Source organism: Microtus pennsylvanicus, chromosome 1 (genome assembly GCF_037038515.1).
Source record: "Microtus pennsylvanicus isolate mMicPen1 chromosome 1, mMicPen1.hap1, whole genome shotgun sequence".
NCBI lineage: Eukaryota > Metazoa > Chordata > Mammalia > Rodentia > Cricetidae > Microtus > Microtus pennsylvanicus.
In genome coordinates, this window is record NC_134579.1 from 208,062,668 (window position 1) to 208,083,491 (window position 20,824).

A 20,824-nucleotide genomic window follows, 5' to 3' on the forward strand; every position below is an offset into this window, starting at 1 on the left:
CTACCCACACACAGACACGCATGCATTCACATAATTAAAAGTAATTAAATAAATATTTTGAAAGTAAAATTCTTATAAAAGAAGTTGTCATGGCTTGGTTTGGAAAGATATTTTCAACAATCAAATTGAAATGGGGATTCTGATCTGTGGAAGATTGGCCTTTTTATCACCACACTTCACGATCCAAGAACACCCATGGAGAGAGTGTGTAGAAGCTGAGAGTGACTAACGGAAGTTGAATCTGGAAGAATCAAATCTGCAAGTATGTCTTTAAAAAATCTATTTGAAAGAATAGTAACAAGTTCACTCAAGAATTTTGCTAAAGTGTCTACCTGATTAAATAGAAAGGTAAACCTTTTTATCATGTTTTGTGTCTGTGCCTCCCTACTGAGATGGCAATGCTGAGACTCTGGGCAGGTTATCTGCCATCATTGCTAACTCCAGGTCACAGACAAGCCTGTGTGGGTCCAGGCAGCCTGAGCGTGGCAAGCAGACGATAAGACTAATAGATATCCCCACTTCACTCTTGCTTCTACCTACAGCTCTCTTCCTCTTCTCTTTCTTCTTCAATGGCTGATGGAGATATTCATGAACAGTATAAACACAGAACCTCTTCATATCTCATGCGGATTCCTTGCATATCCCATTCCATTTCATTCCACATACTGTTACTTAGAAGCAGATTGGGGGTGGGTGGGAAGGTATCCCAAGAAATCTTCAAGTGGAATTCTGCTTTGTTGGTGACAGACTACAAGCTAACACAGAGAGAAGAGTTCTTAGTTGTGAATTGTTGACCTGAAAACAATGCATATTTGCCTCACTGGGACAAAGAAGCTGAAGTGGCAAAGGTGAAGAGAAGAGAGCTTCTTCCACAGAAGTGGGAAGATACCACAAGGAAATGCCCGATTGTTGCATGTACACTGGGATGGGAAGATGCATTGCACACGAGTTTCTGGGAGGTGACGTCAGATGTCCCGACTTCTACTGCACACCCAGCACTTCACAAATACCTGATGTGAGTGAGACGCTTAGGGCATTAGAGAAAATGCTGCTTCACAGAGCAGAAAATGCAATGGCCACAAAATTACTAAAATTTCCCTATCTGTAAAACTGAGTGATGAAATTTGTGAATTCAAATGTTTTTTAACAAATGTTTATGTTTGATTTCAGAAAATATGATAACAGTCTGTTATAGAAATTAGACTGATATTTGTTTCTGGAAAACAACAATAAATAGTTCAATTTAGGGCTAACCCTAAACTTTGTTTTCCTGTCCATCAGAGACAAAATGCTTGGCAAGCTAAAGCCAGGAAGATAACCCCAGATGTATATGTATCATTATCTAGATATTTTCATCTAATCAAGCACATTTTTAAAAAACTGCCCTATCGTAACCACATAAATACTAAACCATGATCTTCATGATATTGGCACAGCCCCCACACACACTTTGCCATCATATCTACCCTTCAACTTGAAAACAGCTTGGTTCTTGAAAGTCACTGCAAGGCAGGTCAGAAGTGTCTCAGTGGGAAACCACGCTTATTAAAAATGAATGTGAGCATGCATTGTGTGATTGAATGCTACAGTGTCAACCACTAAAGAGAATTTTGATGGGGGAACAGAGTAATCATAAAAATGTGTATTTTTTGAAAATTTAAAATAGAGAAGTGGGTGTCAAGATACTGTAAAAAAAAAAGTCCCATAAAATTTGCACATAAAGCCTAATAAGATTTTTATTTTTAGTTAGGAGAAACTGTGAAATTTATCATTTTGATCATAAAATAAGGATATTAAATACACCCAACTGTTCTCAGAGTTGCCTATAAACATTGATAGTGATTTTTATTGTAGCATATATATTATATACACACACATATATAGACATATATATATATATATTCACACACACATACCTATTTCCAGACTTATCAGATTTTTTAAGTAAACCATACAGCAAGGAAAAAAAACAGTTACTAATATAAAACTAAAAGAAGTTTCAAAGATAGTAGATGATTCCAAAAGCAGCACAATACTTCCTTCATAGAGAGCTTTCATAGGAAAGAATAAATCATTGTTGTGCTTGGAGCTGTTCTATTAAAACCACACTTGTATTCCTTATTTCTTACTGAAACATTGTTACTGCCAACGGAGTCCATTCCAAGTTGGGCGCCAACCCTGCATAGGTTTAATAACCCCGTCACACTGTAAGACTGAACTTCCAGCCTTTAAAAACTAATGGTACTTCCTTGCTTTGCCAAATCACTGGTTTATTCATGAATCATATTTTCCCCTAACAAATGCTATTGAATTCTCCACAGGGGAAGGGAAATACCTTCCAAAAATCTCTGCCTGAACATACTTAGAAGAAGAAAAAAAAACTCAATAAGCTACTTTTAGTTTCTTAGAAAAAAGTCCAAGTAGGCACGATACTTAAGTTAAAGAAAATTATGTAATTATTGGATGAAAAACAGTAGTTATAAATATGTAATTTTATGTAAATTAGGATCCCAGGGAGCTAAATTGCATTGCCTTTATTTTTCTTTCAATTGGCCCTGAATGTTAGCATTGCAGGAACTAATGAAATGCTAAACTACTTAGGTAGCAGCAGGTACCTGGGCACACTGAAAGGGTGAGAAAGGAATGCTCAGTTGCAGTTTTGACAAATGGGATTTCAAGTTAAATTGCCAAAAGCATTAATCAAATTGCCTTTAAAAAATTTAACAACCTTCGGAACGGCTTTTTTTTCCTCCACATTTAATTCCTCTCAATCTGAAGCCTACTATATAGTGCTAACGTTTTATGCTACTATTTAACATTATATATTGCTATACTTCCAAAAAATTCAAATTCCATAATTATATACTCCAGATAACAAATGAAACTAACTAGCCACAGCTCCTATTGGCATAAGGAGGAGCATCAAGGTATTTCCTAACTACAGTGTTTGCTTCCTGCCTGAAATTTGTGAGGAATCTCAGTGGTGTTTACATACAGGGTCTCACCAGGGATTTTGTGAGCATCCATTTGCACAAACATGGGTTGAGATGTTTGTGAACCTTTATAACCTCGGAGAGACTGACTATCATGCAGGTAGTTCACGGCTTGGGTGTGTATATTGTATCCGTGAAGTGTAGAGCTCAGAGGGCCGTATGTCACAACAAACAGATTACAGATGTAAATTCTGCCCCCATTGCTCCTTTTACCCTGATTCACATTTTCCTTTAGAGTAATACTGACACAGTGTAGAAATGTATCATTTTAATTATTTTTTTTAAGTTTTGTGTGTATGCACGCACATGTGTGTGTATCTGGTGTGTCACAGTACTGAGCACAATTTTCTGGATTTAGCACTCTCCCTCCCTCCACCCTAGGTCCTGGGGATCAAACTCAGATCCTCAGGCTTGACCAGCCAGTGTCTTTACCTACTGAGCCATTTTGTCAACCCTATTTTAATTATTTTCATAGATTGGTTTTACTACTTGTTTTTGTGTGCATGTATGTGCACACAGATGCCAGAAGGGGGTGTCAGATCTCCTAGATTTATACGACTTATAATATGCTGCAAATCGTGATTGACAGTGTTCTGTTTAGGACTTTTTGCACCAGCTTTTCATAAGTTTATTTGTACCTTGATTGTAGATTTCTTTGCTGGTAGCAATTTTTGAACCTTGATGTCAAATCAGTGCAAATGCTTCCCCATCCTTCCTAGAAAAGACGGGAAAGTGTTTGCTGTCTTTTCTTCAATAATTTAAACATATTTGATGATTGGTAGTATGTATGTCTAGAAATCTGATATCCAAAGGTTTTATTTATTAGAAGAGTTTGATGGTTATTGACCTGATTTCTTATGGTTTATCAGTCTAGTCGTATTGCTGCTTCCTGGTGGTGTTTTTTTAAGGCATTAATATCTTATATAGAAAACAAAATGTGAACTTCCAAAACAAGGTTGAAGAAATACTAGCTTTTTTTCTTGACTTTTATTGTTTGTTTGTTTATTTATTTATTTATTTTGGGTTGTTTGGGGTAGGGTGGGGTTTTTTGTTTGTTTTGGTTGTTTTTTTGTTTCTTTGTTTGTTTTTATTTGTTTCTTAGAGACAGGGTTTCTCTGTTGCTTTGCAACAAGCTCTTAATAGATCAGGCTGGCCTCAAACTCACAGAGATCCACCTGCCTCTGCCTTCCTAGTGCTGCAATTAAAGGCATGTGTCACCATACCTAGTAAAATGCTAGCTTTTAGACTTACATTTTCACTGTCTCAGTATGTAACTCATGAAAAAGACAGAAGTGTGTACCTACAAACCACTAGTTTAATAATGCTATGATATGGAATTTCCCTCTGTATGATGTGAGAGTCCCCTCTGTGTGCTGTGAATTAATGAATAGAGAAACTGCTTTGGAACTATAGCAGGGCAGAACTTAGGTAGGCAGGGAAAGTTGGGCTGAATGCTGGGAGAAAGAAGGGTGGAGTCTAAGAGAGGCCATGTAGCCACTGCTGGAGATAGATGTGCTACAACTTTGCTGGTAGGCCATGACCTCATGGTGATACACAGATTAATAGAAATGGGTTAAATTAAGATGTAAGAGTTAGCATAAGAAGATAGAGTTAATGGGCTAAGCAGTGATTTAATTTATACAGTTTCTGCATGATTGTTTCAGGTCTAAGCTAGCCGGGTGGCCAGGAAAAACAAGCGCCCTCCTTATAACATCTGTATACTATGATTACCATTGGTTAATAAAGGAACTGCTTTGGGTCTATAGCAGAGCTAAAGGGAAACAGAGCTAGGTGGGGAAAACTAAATTGAATGCTGGGAAAAAGAAGGGCAGATTCAGGGAGAAGCCATGTAGCCCCACGGGAGCCAGATGGAACTTTATCCAGTAAGCCACAGCCACTTGACAATACACAGATTAATAGAAATGGGTTAAATTAAGATGTAAGAGTTAGCCAATAAGAAGCTAGAGCTAATGGACCAAGTAGTGTTTTAAATAATATAGTTTCTGTGTGATTATTTCAGGGCTGAGTAGCCGAGAACTAACTAGTGGCCTCCTTACAAGAATGTTAGTTTTTATAATTGCTTATTAGTTTTCTGTTAGTAAGATCTTATCTTCATATGGCTTCAATTTACTGTCAACTGTATTTCTATTTTAACCAGTAAGACCCCCTTTAGGGTGTCTTGAATTGCAAAATTTAGCAAATTTCATCAATTTTTGCTTATCTAGAAATGTCCTAATTTCCCCCTCACATCTGAAGAAATTCTTACATGATGATGTTTTCCTTTTGACACTTTAAGTCTGCTAACCCTCTGACCACCATCCAGCTTCCATTTCTGATGAGAAAGCTGCTAAGGCATAGTCTTACACGTGATAAAAGCTTGATGCTTTTAAGCTTCCCTTTGTCCTTTGGCGGGTTCACTGTGCACCTCAAAATAAGTGTCTGATTCCATCCTACCTAGGGTCACCACCTTTAATGCTTACATGTTCACATCATCCATCCAACTTAAGGAGTGCCTGGCATTGTTTCAAACACTCTCTCTTCTTTCTCTCTTTCTATTTTATGTCTTAGTTCATTTTGTATTTCCCTACTCATCCCGTAGGCTCTATTTTTCATTCTTTCTGTTCTTCAGCTTGAATACTTTCAACTTGGATGACCTTCAGCTCCTTGATTCTTCTGCTCATTAATTTCCATTTTAGTCACCATTATCTCCAGATCTAGGGTTTCCCTCTGGTTTACTTTAGCTTTTGCACATCTGCCCAGTATTTCTATCTTGCCCACTCATTCTTTTCCTGATTTTTCCACAATGGTCCATTACTTTGTGGACCATCATTAAGACTTGTTTTGAAGTTGTTGCTTTCTCTACTTGGTCTGACATCCTCTCTCTTTCAGCTTATGCTTTATTTTTCTCCCTACCTTTATTCTGCTCCTTCTAAATAGTCAGCATTTTCCTATGTCTGTGCCTTAAGGTATTTATGGCAAAAATCTACCTTGAATAGAATAGCCTGTAAAATCTGGCATCCAGATTCTCTCTCTGAAGTCTGTGGGTATTTGTTTTTGGTTTTGTTTTAAATCATGTAGATCATCACCTGTTTCAAGCATTGGCCAGAGATGAAAATATATCATCTTTCCTTTTCTGAGCCTGTTTTTTCCACTGGCCATAAATATTTACTTCCTCATTTTCCTTATATATACACTTTCTGTTGGCTGTCTTAATATTACATGTCTGTCTTCCAAAAGAAAGGAGGTTCTTAAAACAATGAAGGAAGTGAGAGTGAAGATCTCAGGACCTTTAGATGCCCCTAACATTGTTTCAGCTGTAGGAGGAGGGATTTGTGCCATTGAAGGGATTTTGCAATGCTCTATGCCTCTGTGTCTGCACTGATGCGACCCAAACACACACAATGGTATTTGTAGGACAGAATTCTTGCTGTCTAACTTGCTTAGAGTTTACACACTTTTACACAGTTTTACTATGTGAAAACTGACCGAGCTTAACTGCAGTTTACTGCCCAAATGTTCCTCTGGAAGTTGTAAATCTTCAATGTACTCCAAACTTCCAAAATATTTACATCAGACAGATTCTGCCAGTACAATCATAGCTCAGTGGGGAAGACAGACTCTTGTAGCTTCCTACTCAGCCATCTGCTCAGATCCCTTGACTCGCTTATTCCTAAGTGAGGTTGTCAGTGTTCATGAATCCTAGTGTATTCATCTACAAAAAATAATGGTATACATCTCATCAGTTTGTTATGAAAATTGAGGAAAATCCAAGGAACCTTCTTAGAATGATGCCAGGCACACAGTGACTGGCTGTCATGGCAATGCACAGAAGCAGTGTGTAGCTCCATTATCTTTTCCTTTGGTTCAGCAGTCATCTTTATTTGTAATGGGATCAGCTCTTTATGATGTGGGAATCAATGGGTTCAGTCACACAACTAAGGTCACAGATAAGGTGCTCACACCTATGGGTCCTAATTTTAAACATATTGTCCCTATCAGGCTATACCTAAATGTTATTTCTAACTTGATAAAGAATGCAAATTAAAGAAAATTAACATAATCAAAAAAGTTTCTCTTATTCACTGGTCTAAAGATTCATAGTCCTTGAATGGGTTTAGGATAGCTCTTAGGACCGCTATTCAGGTATCCAAGACATTGACAGCTAAGATTTTAACTCAGAGAACACTACATATTCATTGTAAAATATAAACTGTCCCTAGAAGATATGAAAACCCTACTATAAATATGAATCAATTGACTATAATAAATAGTTCTTCACTTCACTAGAATTAAAGTCTGGTTTGGGTTTTGTTGGTAGTGGTGGTTGTTTTGGCTAGGATTTGAAGACATGAGATTTGAAGATCTGTAGGTCGAGATAACCTAGAGTGTGGTACTACAGGCACAGTGCATGGCCAAAGGATCTGAAAAAGGGAGCCAGTGCTGACATTATGGTGAGATGGTACAAAATTCTTGCCTTCGTAATTACCTAGCTTCAGCTGGACTGGATGTTTCCTATTCTACAAACACTGCTGAGTGCACATGTTAAAACATTAGTGGTACAGCAGCTGTCATAGCTATAGTGCCCCCCAAATGGCCCGTTCTCTGTTCACATAGCTGGAGAATTTCTAAGGCCTCTCTCCATGGCTGATTTTCTTTGGCCTCCTGGTGAGGGTACACCCTACTAATTTACATTTCTATGTCCAAGTGCACTCCACAATCAATATACGTGAGTCCCAAAACAGCAGGGATATGTCTGTGACTTTTTTTTTTATATTCAATAAGGTTGCTATACCAATAAAGAGGAAACATCACAAAAATTTGTGGTTGGTTATCACAAGAGAATTTGAAGAAACAGGAGTTCATCTGAATGAACACACAAAGGTAACTCGATAAAAATGCATCAATAACGTTATACATAGAGAAGTATAGTTAAGAAATAAGGAAGGGGTCATCTGCCTGAAAAGCAGTGGTCATGTTAATCAGATGTTTTGCTTTTTTCTGGTTGTGGGCAGATTCTATTTTATCTCTCTCATAAACAAGATTATAAAGTCAACTTATTTTTGGTTATTTTTTTTTGTTGGTGATAGTTTGTTTGTTGTATCATGGAGAATCTTCATATAATTTTGATACCCAGAGGAACTCTGCTTCACACAGGAGAACACCCTGATTACAACTAAACTAACTCTGAACAGTGTCTGGGGCTTTTTATCTTTCTCACTATTACTCGACTTCACAACTATTGTATCTCATTATTATGTCTCCCACAGCAATGAGGGAACTCCACATGAGGACTGAGATGGAAATACTGAGGTGACATAGAAAGTATATCTTATTCCCATAGGAATGGAGTCTCTCAAGACTCCATACAATGACCAAAACTGTCTTCATTGATGAAAGGAGACAGAGACAGAGTCCCACATTGGAGCACCGGACTGAAATCCCAAGGTCCAAATCAGGAGCAGAAGGAGAGAAAGCACGAGCAAGGAACTCAGGAACGCGAGGGGTGCACCCACACACTGAGACAATGGGGATGTTCTATCGGGAACTCACCAAGGCCAGCTGGCCTGGGTCTGAAAAAGCCTGGGATAAAACCGGACTCTCTGAACATAGCGGACAATGAGGACTACTGAGAACTCAAGAACAATGGCAATGGCTTTTTGATCCTACTGCACGTACTGGCTTTTGGGGGAGCCTAGGCAGTTTGGATGCTCACCTTACTAGACCTGGATGGAGGTGGGTGGTCCTTGGACTTCCCACAGGTCAGGGAACCTGATTGCTCTTCGGGCTGATGAGGGAGGGGGACTTGATCTGGGGAGGGGCAGGAAAATGGGAGGCATTGGCAGGGAAAAGGCAGAAATCTTTAATAAATAAATAAATTAAAAATAAAAAAAGAAAATTGTATCCAATTCTAACTGCATTGTATCATACAATGCAGCAAAGTAACATTTCTCTAAACTATGTATTTATCACAGAATCAAAAATTTTTTAAAGGTAAACCATGTTTTTTCTTGTAAATTTAGGACGTGACAGTCATACTGATGGCCCTGGTTAATCTTAGTGTGTCACAAAACAAAATAAAGAAACATGAACATGAGAGACAGACAGACAGACAAACAGGCAGGGACAGATATGCAGGGAGATTTGTGGGGAAGAGGAGGTATACACAAAAGTAGTAAAGAGTTGGGGGCATTGGAAGTAGTCAATATACATGGTATACACGTGATTTACAGATTAAACATATTAAGTAAAGTAACAGAAAATTGCAAATAGCCAAATATAAAGTTAAATTAAATCAAATGAAGACTAGTGTTGGTAAGAAACTTAGAACAATAGAATTGCATCCCAATTAGACTTCAAGCAATGGAAGATTTGCAATTTACTCTGACCTTTATTAGCCCCAGATGTAAAGTAATATCAGTTATTCATTTTAAGTTTTTCTTTGAATAAAGCTCACCAATGCTCCAAGAAAGTAAAACTTTATGTAACTCTATCTGGGAGATTCTTTTCTCATGACATCCCTGAGGGAATTGGGGTTGAAAAAAGGAGAGTAGACAAAGAGAAAACAGGAACAGAAAACATGTGGGTAAAAAAAGGATGAGCTCAGTCAAGGGCTCCTGTAGTCCCTTATTCTAGGGACACATGAGAATTGCTAATTCACCACTGGAAGGCTATACTCCTTTGTTTAATTTTTTTGGAAACTTCTGTCTTCTCTTGGGTAAAATGATAAATAAATCACCTTTCACCTATAGAAGAAGATTTACTCTGAGGTCATTCAACTGTTCTCTACTAGAATTGGCTCATGGGGAATGGGGTCAATGGCCATGTAGCATACCTTTGAAAGAAACACAGGTGATCTGCTTTAAGCAATTTACAGAGAGATCCCTGTTTCCTCCTTAACGAAGGTAGTAAAAAATGTAATAGAAAACAGCAAACTAGCATATAGCCTCTTTCTGTATTCATGGACAATGATAGTTTTCCTTTGGGACTTGTTATTATAAAATTCCCCTCTCCCTATTCCTCATTTCCTGCCTCTCCTCGGCACCGTCCACCCATATATTCCAACCTGAATAATAATGGAGAAATTCAGACAGCTATTCAGTTGACAATGTCTCTACTTGCATAATTGCCTGCAATGTAGGACAAGTACCTTTATTTCATTTTATTTACCTCGTTCATCATGAGATTGAAAAGATAATGCTCAAAGGGGTGTTCCTCCTCCATTACAAATATGGATTTCTGTGTGCAGATGTAGACACAAAGGTCGTGGCAAAACAAGTATATGTTTCCAATTCAGTGCCAAATTTATAAAAAAAATTCACTGAGCCTTGTGGAATTACACCTCTTCCTTCCTCACTCAAATTGGTAAAATCCTGAAAGGTTAGAAAGGGCCCAAGGCTGGAGACTTTTCTTCTACAAATCCAATTGGCCTCATTGCAAATACCTATAGTATAATGGAGGAAAGGGTGAAGGATATGTGATAGATAGGATACAAAATATATAGGATATATTTGATAGAAAGCCATCAAACCAAACTGGAAAATATATTCTTTCTGTTTTCAGACTTCCTCTGTCAGTTTTGTTTCTGAACTAAAAGTCATCACCATTTAAAGAACTAACTCAGAAACAAAGCAGAGGAAAGACTGGCCAGGATGCTGGTAGATCTCCACACAGGTTGTTGGATTGCTGCAGTTTCATTTACCATTAGCGAACTAAACTCAGTGAGGTTTTAGAAAGTAGCCATAATTGGGAAAATGACAAGAAGAACAAGTGTAACAACAGACAGTAGTTGCTTTGTAACCACATGCAAAGGGTAGATGTTTAGAAGTGAAAGGTGTGCATGTGCCATGTGAGAGGGACCAATGAAAGAGGCTTTGCACAGCCTCACCCCAGCCTAGGACATGAGTTGGACACATACCCAGGTAGTCAAACACTGATGGTCCTAAGATGAACACATATTTGAAGTGATTTTGCATAGTTATGCCTTTGAGTTTACAAAACATGATCATTCATCTAGAATATATCTATTTTCAATATTTATTATGAAAGTATTAACAGGATAACTAGAAAGCAAGTATTTGGGTCATTTCTTATCAGAAAAAAAAGTGCAACCAACACCAGGAAGGGCATGGAAGTCCAGAAGAGAGTCTGCCAGGCCATACACCTTGTTCGTTCACTTTTTGTACCTGCTCATTTCCTTCATTTTACTTCCATTCTCCTTGCACGGTAAGAAGTAGAGAAATTAAAGGATGGAGAAAGGATTGCATTTAATATTCATGGGTTTTGTCAAAACTTTCTCAAGCAAAGAGAATGGCAAAGACAATCCTTCCTTTATCTTACATCTTTGTCTGCTTGCTAATTCTGGCTTGTTTACTCCTTATAGAATCTAGTGTGTCTCTGATAATTCATCTCAGTTTCTTAAGAGGATATCCAGACCACCACATCAGAGCAGAACATAATGAAAGGCTCCTTTACTGAGTAGCAGTACCTCTTCCCCAAGCAAACCATTTCTCCAGATGAAAGACTGTGGAAATACACTGAAGGCATCAGCAAACCTCCAGGCCCTATCATTCTCTTTCATATATTTAGAAAGCTACTAAAATGACTCAAAGCATGAGTAACTGGCATTGAAATTCCAGTTCACTTCAGGGGAAGGGTGTATAGACCTCATAAGAAAAATTTAATATCAGTGCTTCCATAAAATGCCAATTGAAAAATCTTTATAATATTTGCTTTGTTTTATTTAATTGACAAGTAATATTTCATGTATTAACCATGTGTTAATCTCATATGATACTGTGATAAACATGTATATTGTAGGATTGAAATTTTTGCATATCTTCCACTTACTTTTCCATTTATGATAAATACTAATCAAATTTTATTGCACAAGCACCTCATTACAGGGGAGGAAATAATTTTTTTAACTGAAATAAACTATGCATTCGAAGTGAGCAAATAAGTTTAAAGAAAATGCCAAGAGTGGAATGGGTCAGAAAGCTGCCTAAAGGTACTCTCTCCAGAGTGTGACTAATGTCATGGTATGCCTTTAAAAAATCATTTTCTGCTTTGGAGGAAATCTTTCCATTTATCACAAAATCAAAATTATTTCAATATCTTGAACATTTAAGTAAATTAGTTTAAAAGCTATTATAATTTGATTTCCATAGCATTTGCTTCTTTTGAAACTACCTGCTTTAAGTTTGTCAGGTATATGGTCTTTACTGAATCCCATTGACTTATCTCAAGTTAATTGGCTGTCTCTACCCCCCTATATTAAAGTCCTTGAAGGAAGTAATAGCTCTAAAACAACTCAGGGTGGCCTTCAGGATGGAAGTTTCTGTCCCATCTAGTCCCACAGTTGTTCAGATCCAAATACACACAAAAGGCCTTTATTAATTACAAACTGTTTGGCTTTCTGCTCATGCTTATTATAAACTAGCTCTTACAACTTAAATTAACCTACAATTCTAATCTATGTTTAGCCACATGACTTTGTACCTTTTCTCAGTAAGGTATTCTCATCTTGCTTCCTCTGCATCTGGCTTGGACTGCATCTTTCCTTTCCTCTTCCCAGAATTCTTCTTGTCTGGTTACCCTGCCTATACTTCCTGCCCGGATACTATTCAATCAGCATTTTTTTAAACCAATGTGAGTGACAAATCTTTACGGTGTTTAAGAGCATTATCCCACAGCACCTTGCATCTGAAATGCACCAATTGCTCTGCAAGTTCCTCAGAGTGCGCCAGGTGTCCAAAGTGGAACTCAGGAAACAGACTCAGCTGGTTGGTCCTAGTGATGCCCATGAAATAATATAAAGGTTCAGCTCCCTGCTGTTCACGGAGACCAAAACAGCCTTGGAACATTGAATTAAGGCCCTATACCAGAGGCTCTAGAATACCAAATCCCACAGAATTGAGCTGTTTGGTGCTGAATGCCTTAGATTTTTAACCATGCTTGGCTGAAAGCCTCTAAGCACAAACTGAATTTTTTTTATTGAGAAAAGGAAGAAAAAAAAACAAGTTTCCACCTCCTCCCAGCCTCCCACAGGGCAGGGAACCCTCACAAACTGAAATTTTAAAGGAGAGTGTACTAGCTTCTGTAAATAAAAAGTCCAGGGAAGCCCTTGCTTCAAGTATTACAGTCTCTTGTGTTCTTTAAAATCCTCAGGCAAGGGGCTTTGAAACCCCATTTTCAAGTGAGTTTTCCCAACAACTATAGGCGATAAAAATCATCAGGTTTGATGCCCTATTTAAAAATCCTCCCGTGAGTGAAAAACCTCTAGTTTTTTAATTAGCTCATTTCCAATGTTTATGGAAAAATAACTCAGACCAGATAATGTATAAAAAGGAAGAGATTTATATAAGTCACAACTTTAGAGGCTAAAATTCCAAACAACATGGTGCCAGCTCTGGTGAGAGAGCCCTTCTTTGAATCACACCATTCATATCATGGCTGATGTCATGACAGGCATTCATGCTAGCAAAAGGTACGAAATGTCTGGAGGAAGCTCAGAATGCTGCTGGGCATTGCTCATTCTTGCCCTTTGATAGTATTCTTCACTCAAGTAACAACCAGGGTTGGAATGACTAGGCCAATTCATTTTGAGGACAAAAATCCTGAATCAATAGCCTAAAGATCTCCTGCTACTCTTGTCTCTTAAAAGACCCCTCATTAATAATGAAGTGAATATTAATATATTCACACTGTGAATATGTGAACCATGTAAAAACAGTCAAACCATAGTGACTCCACTGAAGCCAGTAGTCATATCTATTTCCTATGATCTCCATCTCTTAACATCTTTGTGGCCTGAACCAATAGCAGAGCCTAGGGCACAGCTCACAGACAGAGAATGGGAAGGAAGTCATTCTCTAGCATAATTCTGGGGATACTATTAAAGAATTTGAGCGCATAAATACTAACTGGGGAAAGCAATAAGTGGTATCTATGTACAGGATGTATTCTATCATCAATCTAATTTATTATTACAAATGCTTCTGCGTATCATCCATACCTCATCATTCAACTTTCTGTTTGCATGCAAGACAAACAACACTCCTAGCTATTTAGCCAAGAGAGGAAGTGCATTCTATTTTTAACTGAGTGCTCACAGTAGATTAATATACCACAGCCAAAAACTATATGTCAGTCACTTCCTATTGACAAATTAATGAATTAGGGAGTTGGGGTATAGTCACACAATGATAAACTTCTTAGCAATATAAAGGAAAAGACTTTTGATGCATACAGCCAAAAACTGATTTTGAAGACAGTGATTTCACAGATATACATATGTCAAAACTTGCCCAATTGCATTCACTATGTATAATTTCTTACATATCAATGATAGTTCAATAAAGATCTTAAAAATAAAGCCAAAAATGTCTTAAATTTCAATCACCACTGGGTGAGGGCTTATTCATCATCACATACACTTTCCTTACATCCTGGCATCTGTATTATTTCCCCCTCATGCTCACTGCCATTTCCTGGTAGAATATTACTCTTCAGAATGCCAAATACATTCATTGAACCATTTCAACTCTATGCCTTGAGTAGAATTCTTGTTCTCCTTCTAGCATGGTCTACTTTTATCATCACATTCTTCTTTGAACTTAAAGACAAAATATGGGCTTCTGGAATTCTTTCCACCTTACTTGTCCCTCACCTGCTCTATTTACCAATGATCATTTCCATGCCCCATATCAGCCAGTACAGGGATGTATCTATGATATGTATCTATGCACATGCAGAGGTACACATGTCCTTGTACCACAATAGTGTTCAATAATTTTAAATCTCTTCATATAGCTGAAATATTCTCTTATATGCAGAGTATAATTATCCACTCTCTTGTAGTTCCCCATGCCAATTGCACCAATCACAGCAATTACTACATTAAAGACAAGGAAATGGGCTAAGTATAGCAGTGCACAGAACCTGAAAGTTAGAGGTAGGAGGTTCATGAGTTCATGATAATGAGCTCAACTAGCCATGCCGTATAGCAGAACAAGGCCAGTCTGGGGTACATGAGGCTGTCTCAAGTAAATAAACAACACTTAAAATTGTCATGTTTTCTATTGTAATAACTATTTTATAGAAAAGAAAAGTTGCAATTAGGGAAATAACTATTTATCTCATGGGAACTCATTGATAAAAAAAATCAACTGTTACTTTGACAGAGTCCTGGGTCTACTCTTAGGGTCTTCCATTAACAACTGATGTTTTCTTAAGGGAATGACACCAGTCTTTCAGGTGGTGTCTTTCATAATCCCTCCACTGTTCTCCTGTTTCCTAGATACACCAAGATGAAGACTGCCACCAACATCTACATCTTCAACCTTGCTCTAGCAGATGCCTTGGCAACCAGCACACTGCCCTTTCAGAGTGTCAACTACCTGATGGGAACGTGGCCCTTCGGAACCATCCTCTGCAAGATCGTCATCTCGATAGATTACTACAACATGTTCACCAGCATATTCACCCTCTGTACCATGAGCGTGGACCGCTACATTGCTGTCTGCCACCCGGTCAAGGCTCTGGATTTCCGTACCCCACGAAATGCTAAAATTGTCAATGTCTGCAACTGGCTCCTCTCTTCTGCCATTGGTCTGCCTGTCATGTTCATGGCAACCACAAAATACAGGCAGGGTAAGGGTGAATATGGGCATGAGCCAAGTCTAGTCTGATGTGTTGGTGATATCCTGAGCCAAGTAGAATTTACTGCATAGTATCTTTGCCGAACTGTACTTTCAATTAAGAAATTGGTTAATTAATTAACTATAATAATAAAATAATAAGAAAAACTAAAATAATAAAAATAATAAAATGCCTTTAAATATATTGAAACGGGAAGATTTCTTTATAATTACAGACCTTCTAGGTATTTTAATAAGAACAAAATCTACATATTGCTGATTTCTCTGAACTTACTTCAACAAAATGTTGAATACATGGGAACATAGCTTTTCCAAACATAATTTAAGCTTAAGTCCAGAGAACATTTCACTGAGGCTTACTCTAAATTCTCAAGCAGTTGACAAATTTACCTGTCCTGATTTAACAGCAACTGCCATTTGGAAGTGGAGGGGAGACATTCGTTAGCAGGAAACTCCCGGGAACCTGGGACGATGGTTATAGCTTTTATAAGCATAAATCTCACAAGTGTCTGATTCATCACAAAATGTGCATAACTCTCGCTTCATAAAATCTTAATGTGATACACGTGGACAGAAAAATGGGAAATGTAGGAAGGGGAGAAAAGGAAGTAAATTCTCTGTAATCAATAAATGAGTTTCCTTCTTCGTTTCATTCTTTCCTCACACGTCTGTGTAGGCAACAACCTTCACTTAGCTCAGGTCAAAGCTATTAGTAGACCAAGGAGCAGCTTCGGTACTTAATGCTATAACTAAATATCGCTGCTAATTTTCCTTGAAAATTCTTTTCTTCCAGGGTCCATAGATTGCACCCTCACGTTCTCGCATCCCACCTGGTACTGGGAGAACCTGCTCAAAATCTGCGTTTTCATCTTTGCCTTCATCATGCCGGTCCTCATTATCACCGTGTGTTACGGACTGATGATCTTACGGCTCAAGAGCGTGCGCATGCTGTCGGGCTCCAAGGAAAAGGACAGGAACCTGCGCAGGATCACCAGGATGGTGCTGGTGGTCGTGGCTGTGTTCATCGTCTGCTGGACCCCCATCCACATCTACGTCATCATCAAAGCCCTGATCACGATTCCAGAGACTACCTTCCAGACGGTTTCCTGGCACTTCTGCATTGCCCTGGGTTACACAAACAGCTGCCTGAACCCTGTTCTTTATGCGTTCCTGGATGAAAACTTCAAGCGCTGCTTTAGAGAATTCTGCATCCCAACCTCCTCAACGATCGAACAGCAGAACTCCACTCGAGTCCGTCAGAACACTAGAGACCACCCCTCCACGGCTAACACAGTGGATCGAACTAACCATCAGGTACATGCTTTCTAGAATTACGTATAGCTTATTAAAAAAAATGTATCACCTGGTAGAAATCCAATATTTAAAACCTTTAGGAGATCAGTTACTGGGAAATTGAGGCCAGGCCCAAGAAGAGAGGGAGGAGGACCAAGTTCTCATCATGATGTCAGAAAGATGTGTCACATAAATGTGCTCAATATATTTGAACATGTTTATTTAGGTATAAAAATATGATGACCGACCATCTATCAAGCTGCGAAAAGTTACTATCCTCCTAGCCTTGTCTTCTTTGCAAAATTAGTGGCTGTAGTACATCATAGATGTAATTCTACTTTGGAGTACTTGTTTCACACAGAAACTTTCTATATCCCAACAATATCACACGAATATCTCTGCCACTTAAAAGTCAACCATACTCCAATTCTGTTGTTAAAGAGCCTTGTCTGCTGTGGTTATAAATACAAGATATTTCCCAAAATCAATGTCGTGGAAAAGGAGAAAAGGGAAAAACAAACCAACGTATACCCATCTCTGTATTTGTTAAGGGTTTGGTTTGTAATAACTGGTGTCTGACTAGAGCAAATACCAGAATATTGCTAACTATTATGTTAAAATCTATTTAAAACACTGTCCATACTATTTGGAAATTATTTAAGAGTGACTAGATGTTTGGACATGTGTTCCTTCCTATGTCCAGGAGAGTCCCAGGAAGATCCAAGATTTATCCATGATATTATAACTATACAAGAAATGAAGAAGTCATCTCCAATACTCTTAAAACTTCCTAACTCACCACTTTGCAATAATTTGACATCTAACCTAAAATGTCACTATGACTTAATTATCAATAAATTTTAAATAAATAAGTGTTCCAAAATGCTTCCCGCACCTGAAAAAAAAATCACAGCATATAAAATTTTATAACACGGAACTGGAGTTCAAGACTCCTGTGAAATAAATGCTTGGGTCAAAATTTTGGGTCAAGTTTATTTTCTCAAGGGGCAGGGCTATGAGGACAGCACCTTTATACAAACGACTTCAGAGTCCAGCAGAGGAGCAGCCAGAGGAAAGCCTTGACCATCACAGTGGTAGTTGTTCCCACTTGCTGTCTCTTCTTCATACCCATCTCTCCATGTCCCTTTTCACCCCCAACTGCGACTACCCAGCCTAGCCAAGGCTCCATTTTCTAACAATGTCATAGTTATGTAATTCAGCCTAGATGAATTTGCCTCACGAGACATGGAATCCTCATACCTATACGAGACACATGGCTAACATAAAACATGTGAGCCAGTTCCCCTGGAGAGCATGTGGTAATGGTGGCGGATTCATTCCCGTTGCAAAAGCAAATATTAACAAATTTATCTCCCTGTTTCCAGCTCAAAAATCAAAGCCATAAAGAAATGGGTTTCTGCTCTGCTTCCCCACCTCCCCACATCTCCCTCTCATTGTTATCCACACTGACATATAACCTGTTTCTTTTTCTAAGCAGTCCTTCATGTTTCATGGCTTTCAAACTCTTGTGGGTCACTTTAAAAGGGTTAAGGATTTAAAATGATTTTTTTTTTCTACAACCCATGGGTAGCCTATTAGAGAACAGAATTTGAAACTACCTGTCCCAAGCTAGGATTCAAATCCTTTGCATTGAAACAGTTTACTTTCATTACAGAAAAGGATGGAAATAGGGAAGCTTGAGCTCTTCCTCCCTTCCCCAAGTGGGGTCTTTCCTCCCAATCTTAAAGGGACGTGGCTGATTGGTAGCTTCCTGTAGGACCCTGCCTGACCTACCTTGTCCTTCCTCTAATGGAAGCATAGCCCCCAATCTTTCCAGTTTAGCCCCTACCTGACTTAAACAAGACTGCCATTCAGCTTCTCCAAGACTGCCTTTGACTCCCTGCCAAACCCAGTGTTTGCACATCAGAGTGGTTCTTGCACAGGCAGAGAGTAGAAGGGAAGCTAATTGGAGGAGTTCTGTCCTAAGTAACTAAAAGGTTTGCTTAGAAATACATCCAATTAGCACTTATCGTTATCACTGCCTCTGTGGAGCGGCGTCAGCATCAGATAACAGGGAAGCACATTAGCCTGGAACGGGCTGCTTCCCAGAGGCCCAGCTGGGAGAGCTGGACCAAGAAGAGAAGCTGCAAGGAGCAGAAAAGATGCTCTGACATATTTGAAAATTAACAGAAATCAAAGCTGTTTTTCATCCATCTCTCCCAGTATGTCTTTCTTTAGGGTTGAGGCAGTCATGCGAAGATGTCTGGGAGGATAGCAAATCCTATGGTGGATATTTTCAGGCAGACATTCCAATCAGATCTGAAGGAGGTCTGACTATATGGCTCTGCCTATATGAATCATTAGATTAGCTCAAACAGAGTCCAAATCTGACGAACAGGTATTCATCAGATCTGTTGTGAGGAGGCTGCTTGCTAGCTTGTTTCCCAGCCACCCAGCAGCTCAGACCCAAAATAATCACACAGAAACTATTTAAAACACTGCTTGGCTCATTGGCTCTATCGTCTTATTGGCTAGCACTTATATCTTAACCCATTTCTAGTGACCTGTGTATCGCCACATGGCTGTGGCTTACCAGGTAAAATTCCCAGTGTCTGTCTCTGGCAAGGCTACATGGCTTCTCTCTCTCCACCTTTCTTTTCCAAGCATTCAGTTTAGTTTTCCCCACATAGCTAACTAAGTTCTTCCCTGCTATAGGTCCAAAGCAGTTCTTTATTAGCCAATGGTACTTCCAGCATACAGAGGGGAATCCCACATCAGTGTTACTGTGAGTTTTGGGTTTATTTGTTCATTTGTTTAAAATAGCTATCTTGTTGGGAAACAAGACTAACTGGATTGGTGTTATCTTTTTAGTTAGAAGTATGAATAGTTTGTCATGGTGATCAATGTTTATGTTCTGTCTGTTTGTGTTTTCTCCAAAAAACATATGTATTATATTCCACGTGCCACACGTCAAGCACATTAGTCAACTTCCCATTCTGCAGACCAGAGATCCAATGTCAAACCTCCCGAGAGTGTCTGTATTTTGACAGCTATCACTGAGGCCATGTCCACACAGCACAAAGTGAAGTGACGATGTGGCAGTTACCAAGGTAATTTGATAAGCCATACAAGAAATTTCTATGCCTGGCATAAATTTGGAGTTGCACGTTCTAGCTGAAGGTATCTAATTAAGTTTTTCTTGTACAGCAAAATGTTCCCAAACCTAGAGTCTAAAAGCAGTCATCTACACAGACTACAATTGTGTCATAAATGAGTACTTTGGGCCAGGCTTGTCAGTTTTAGCTGTTCTCACTCAAGCCAGTCCCTGTTGGGGCTATCAGTCCCGTCATCTAAGACAGCCACAAGAGGAGTGGCTGGATCCATAGACTCATCCTCTACAATGTTGTCTTAAGCTTGTATTCATCATGGCCACAGGTTCTGAGGAAGAGAAAAGCAAACAGACCTCTTCAGGTCTGAAATAGACAGTGTCCTGGGGAGATGACTCAGTGGCAAAAGTACTTGCTACACAGGCATGAGGACCAGAGTTTAGATACTCAGAATCCATATGAATACTGAGGGGCAGGGGGCAACAGCCTGCCTGTGGTTGCAACCCTCAGAAAGCATGAGATGGGTATCCCTAGAGAAAGCTGGCTAGAGAAACCAGCTGTGTTAGTGAGCTCTTGGCTCAATCAAGAGAGCCTACCTCAATTAATCATATAGAAAGTAACCAAGAGAGACCCCCAATATCAACCTCAGGTCTCTGCATGCATGCATACCCACCCATACTACATAACTCTTAAAGTAAATGACAAAGTTATATCCATGCTTTCTATCAACCTAGATTTGGATGGGTGGGAGGGACAGGGTCTAGCTCCTGAA

At 38.9% G+C, this 20,824-nt stretch overlaps 1 protein-coding gene across 2 annotated transcripts in view; it reads left to right on the forward strand.

Moving 5' to 3' along the window:
• Positions 1-20,824, forward strand: part of Oprm1 (opioid receptor mu 1) — a 59,380-nt gene that overhangs the window by 15,284 nt on the left and 23,272 nt on the right. The window contains exons 2-4 of one of the 2 annotated variants that reach the window (XM_075950133.1): positions 15,292-15,644; positions 16,446-16,966; positions 19,921-20,018. In XM_075950133.1, coding sequence (XP_075806248.1) covers positions 15,292-15,644; positions 16,446-16,966; positions 19,921-19,992 — 946 coding nt within the window. In that variant the 3' untranslated portion in view covers positions 19,993-20,018. Of the gene's footprint in view, positions 1-15,291; positions 15,645-16,445; positions 16,967-19,920; positions 20,019-20,824 lie in introns of those variants that run through there. The other variant, XM_075950138.1, reaches the window with a different exon arrangement.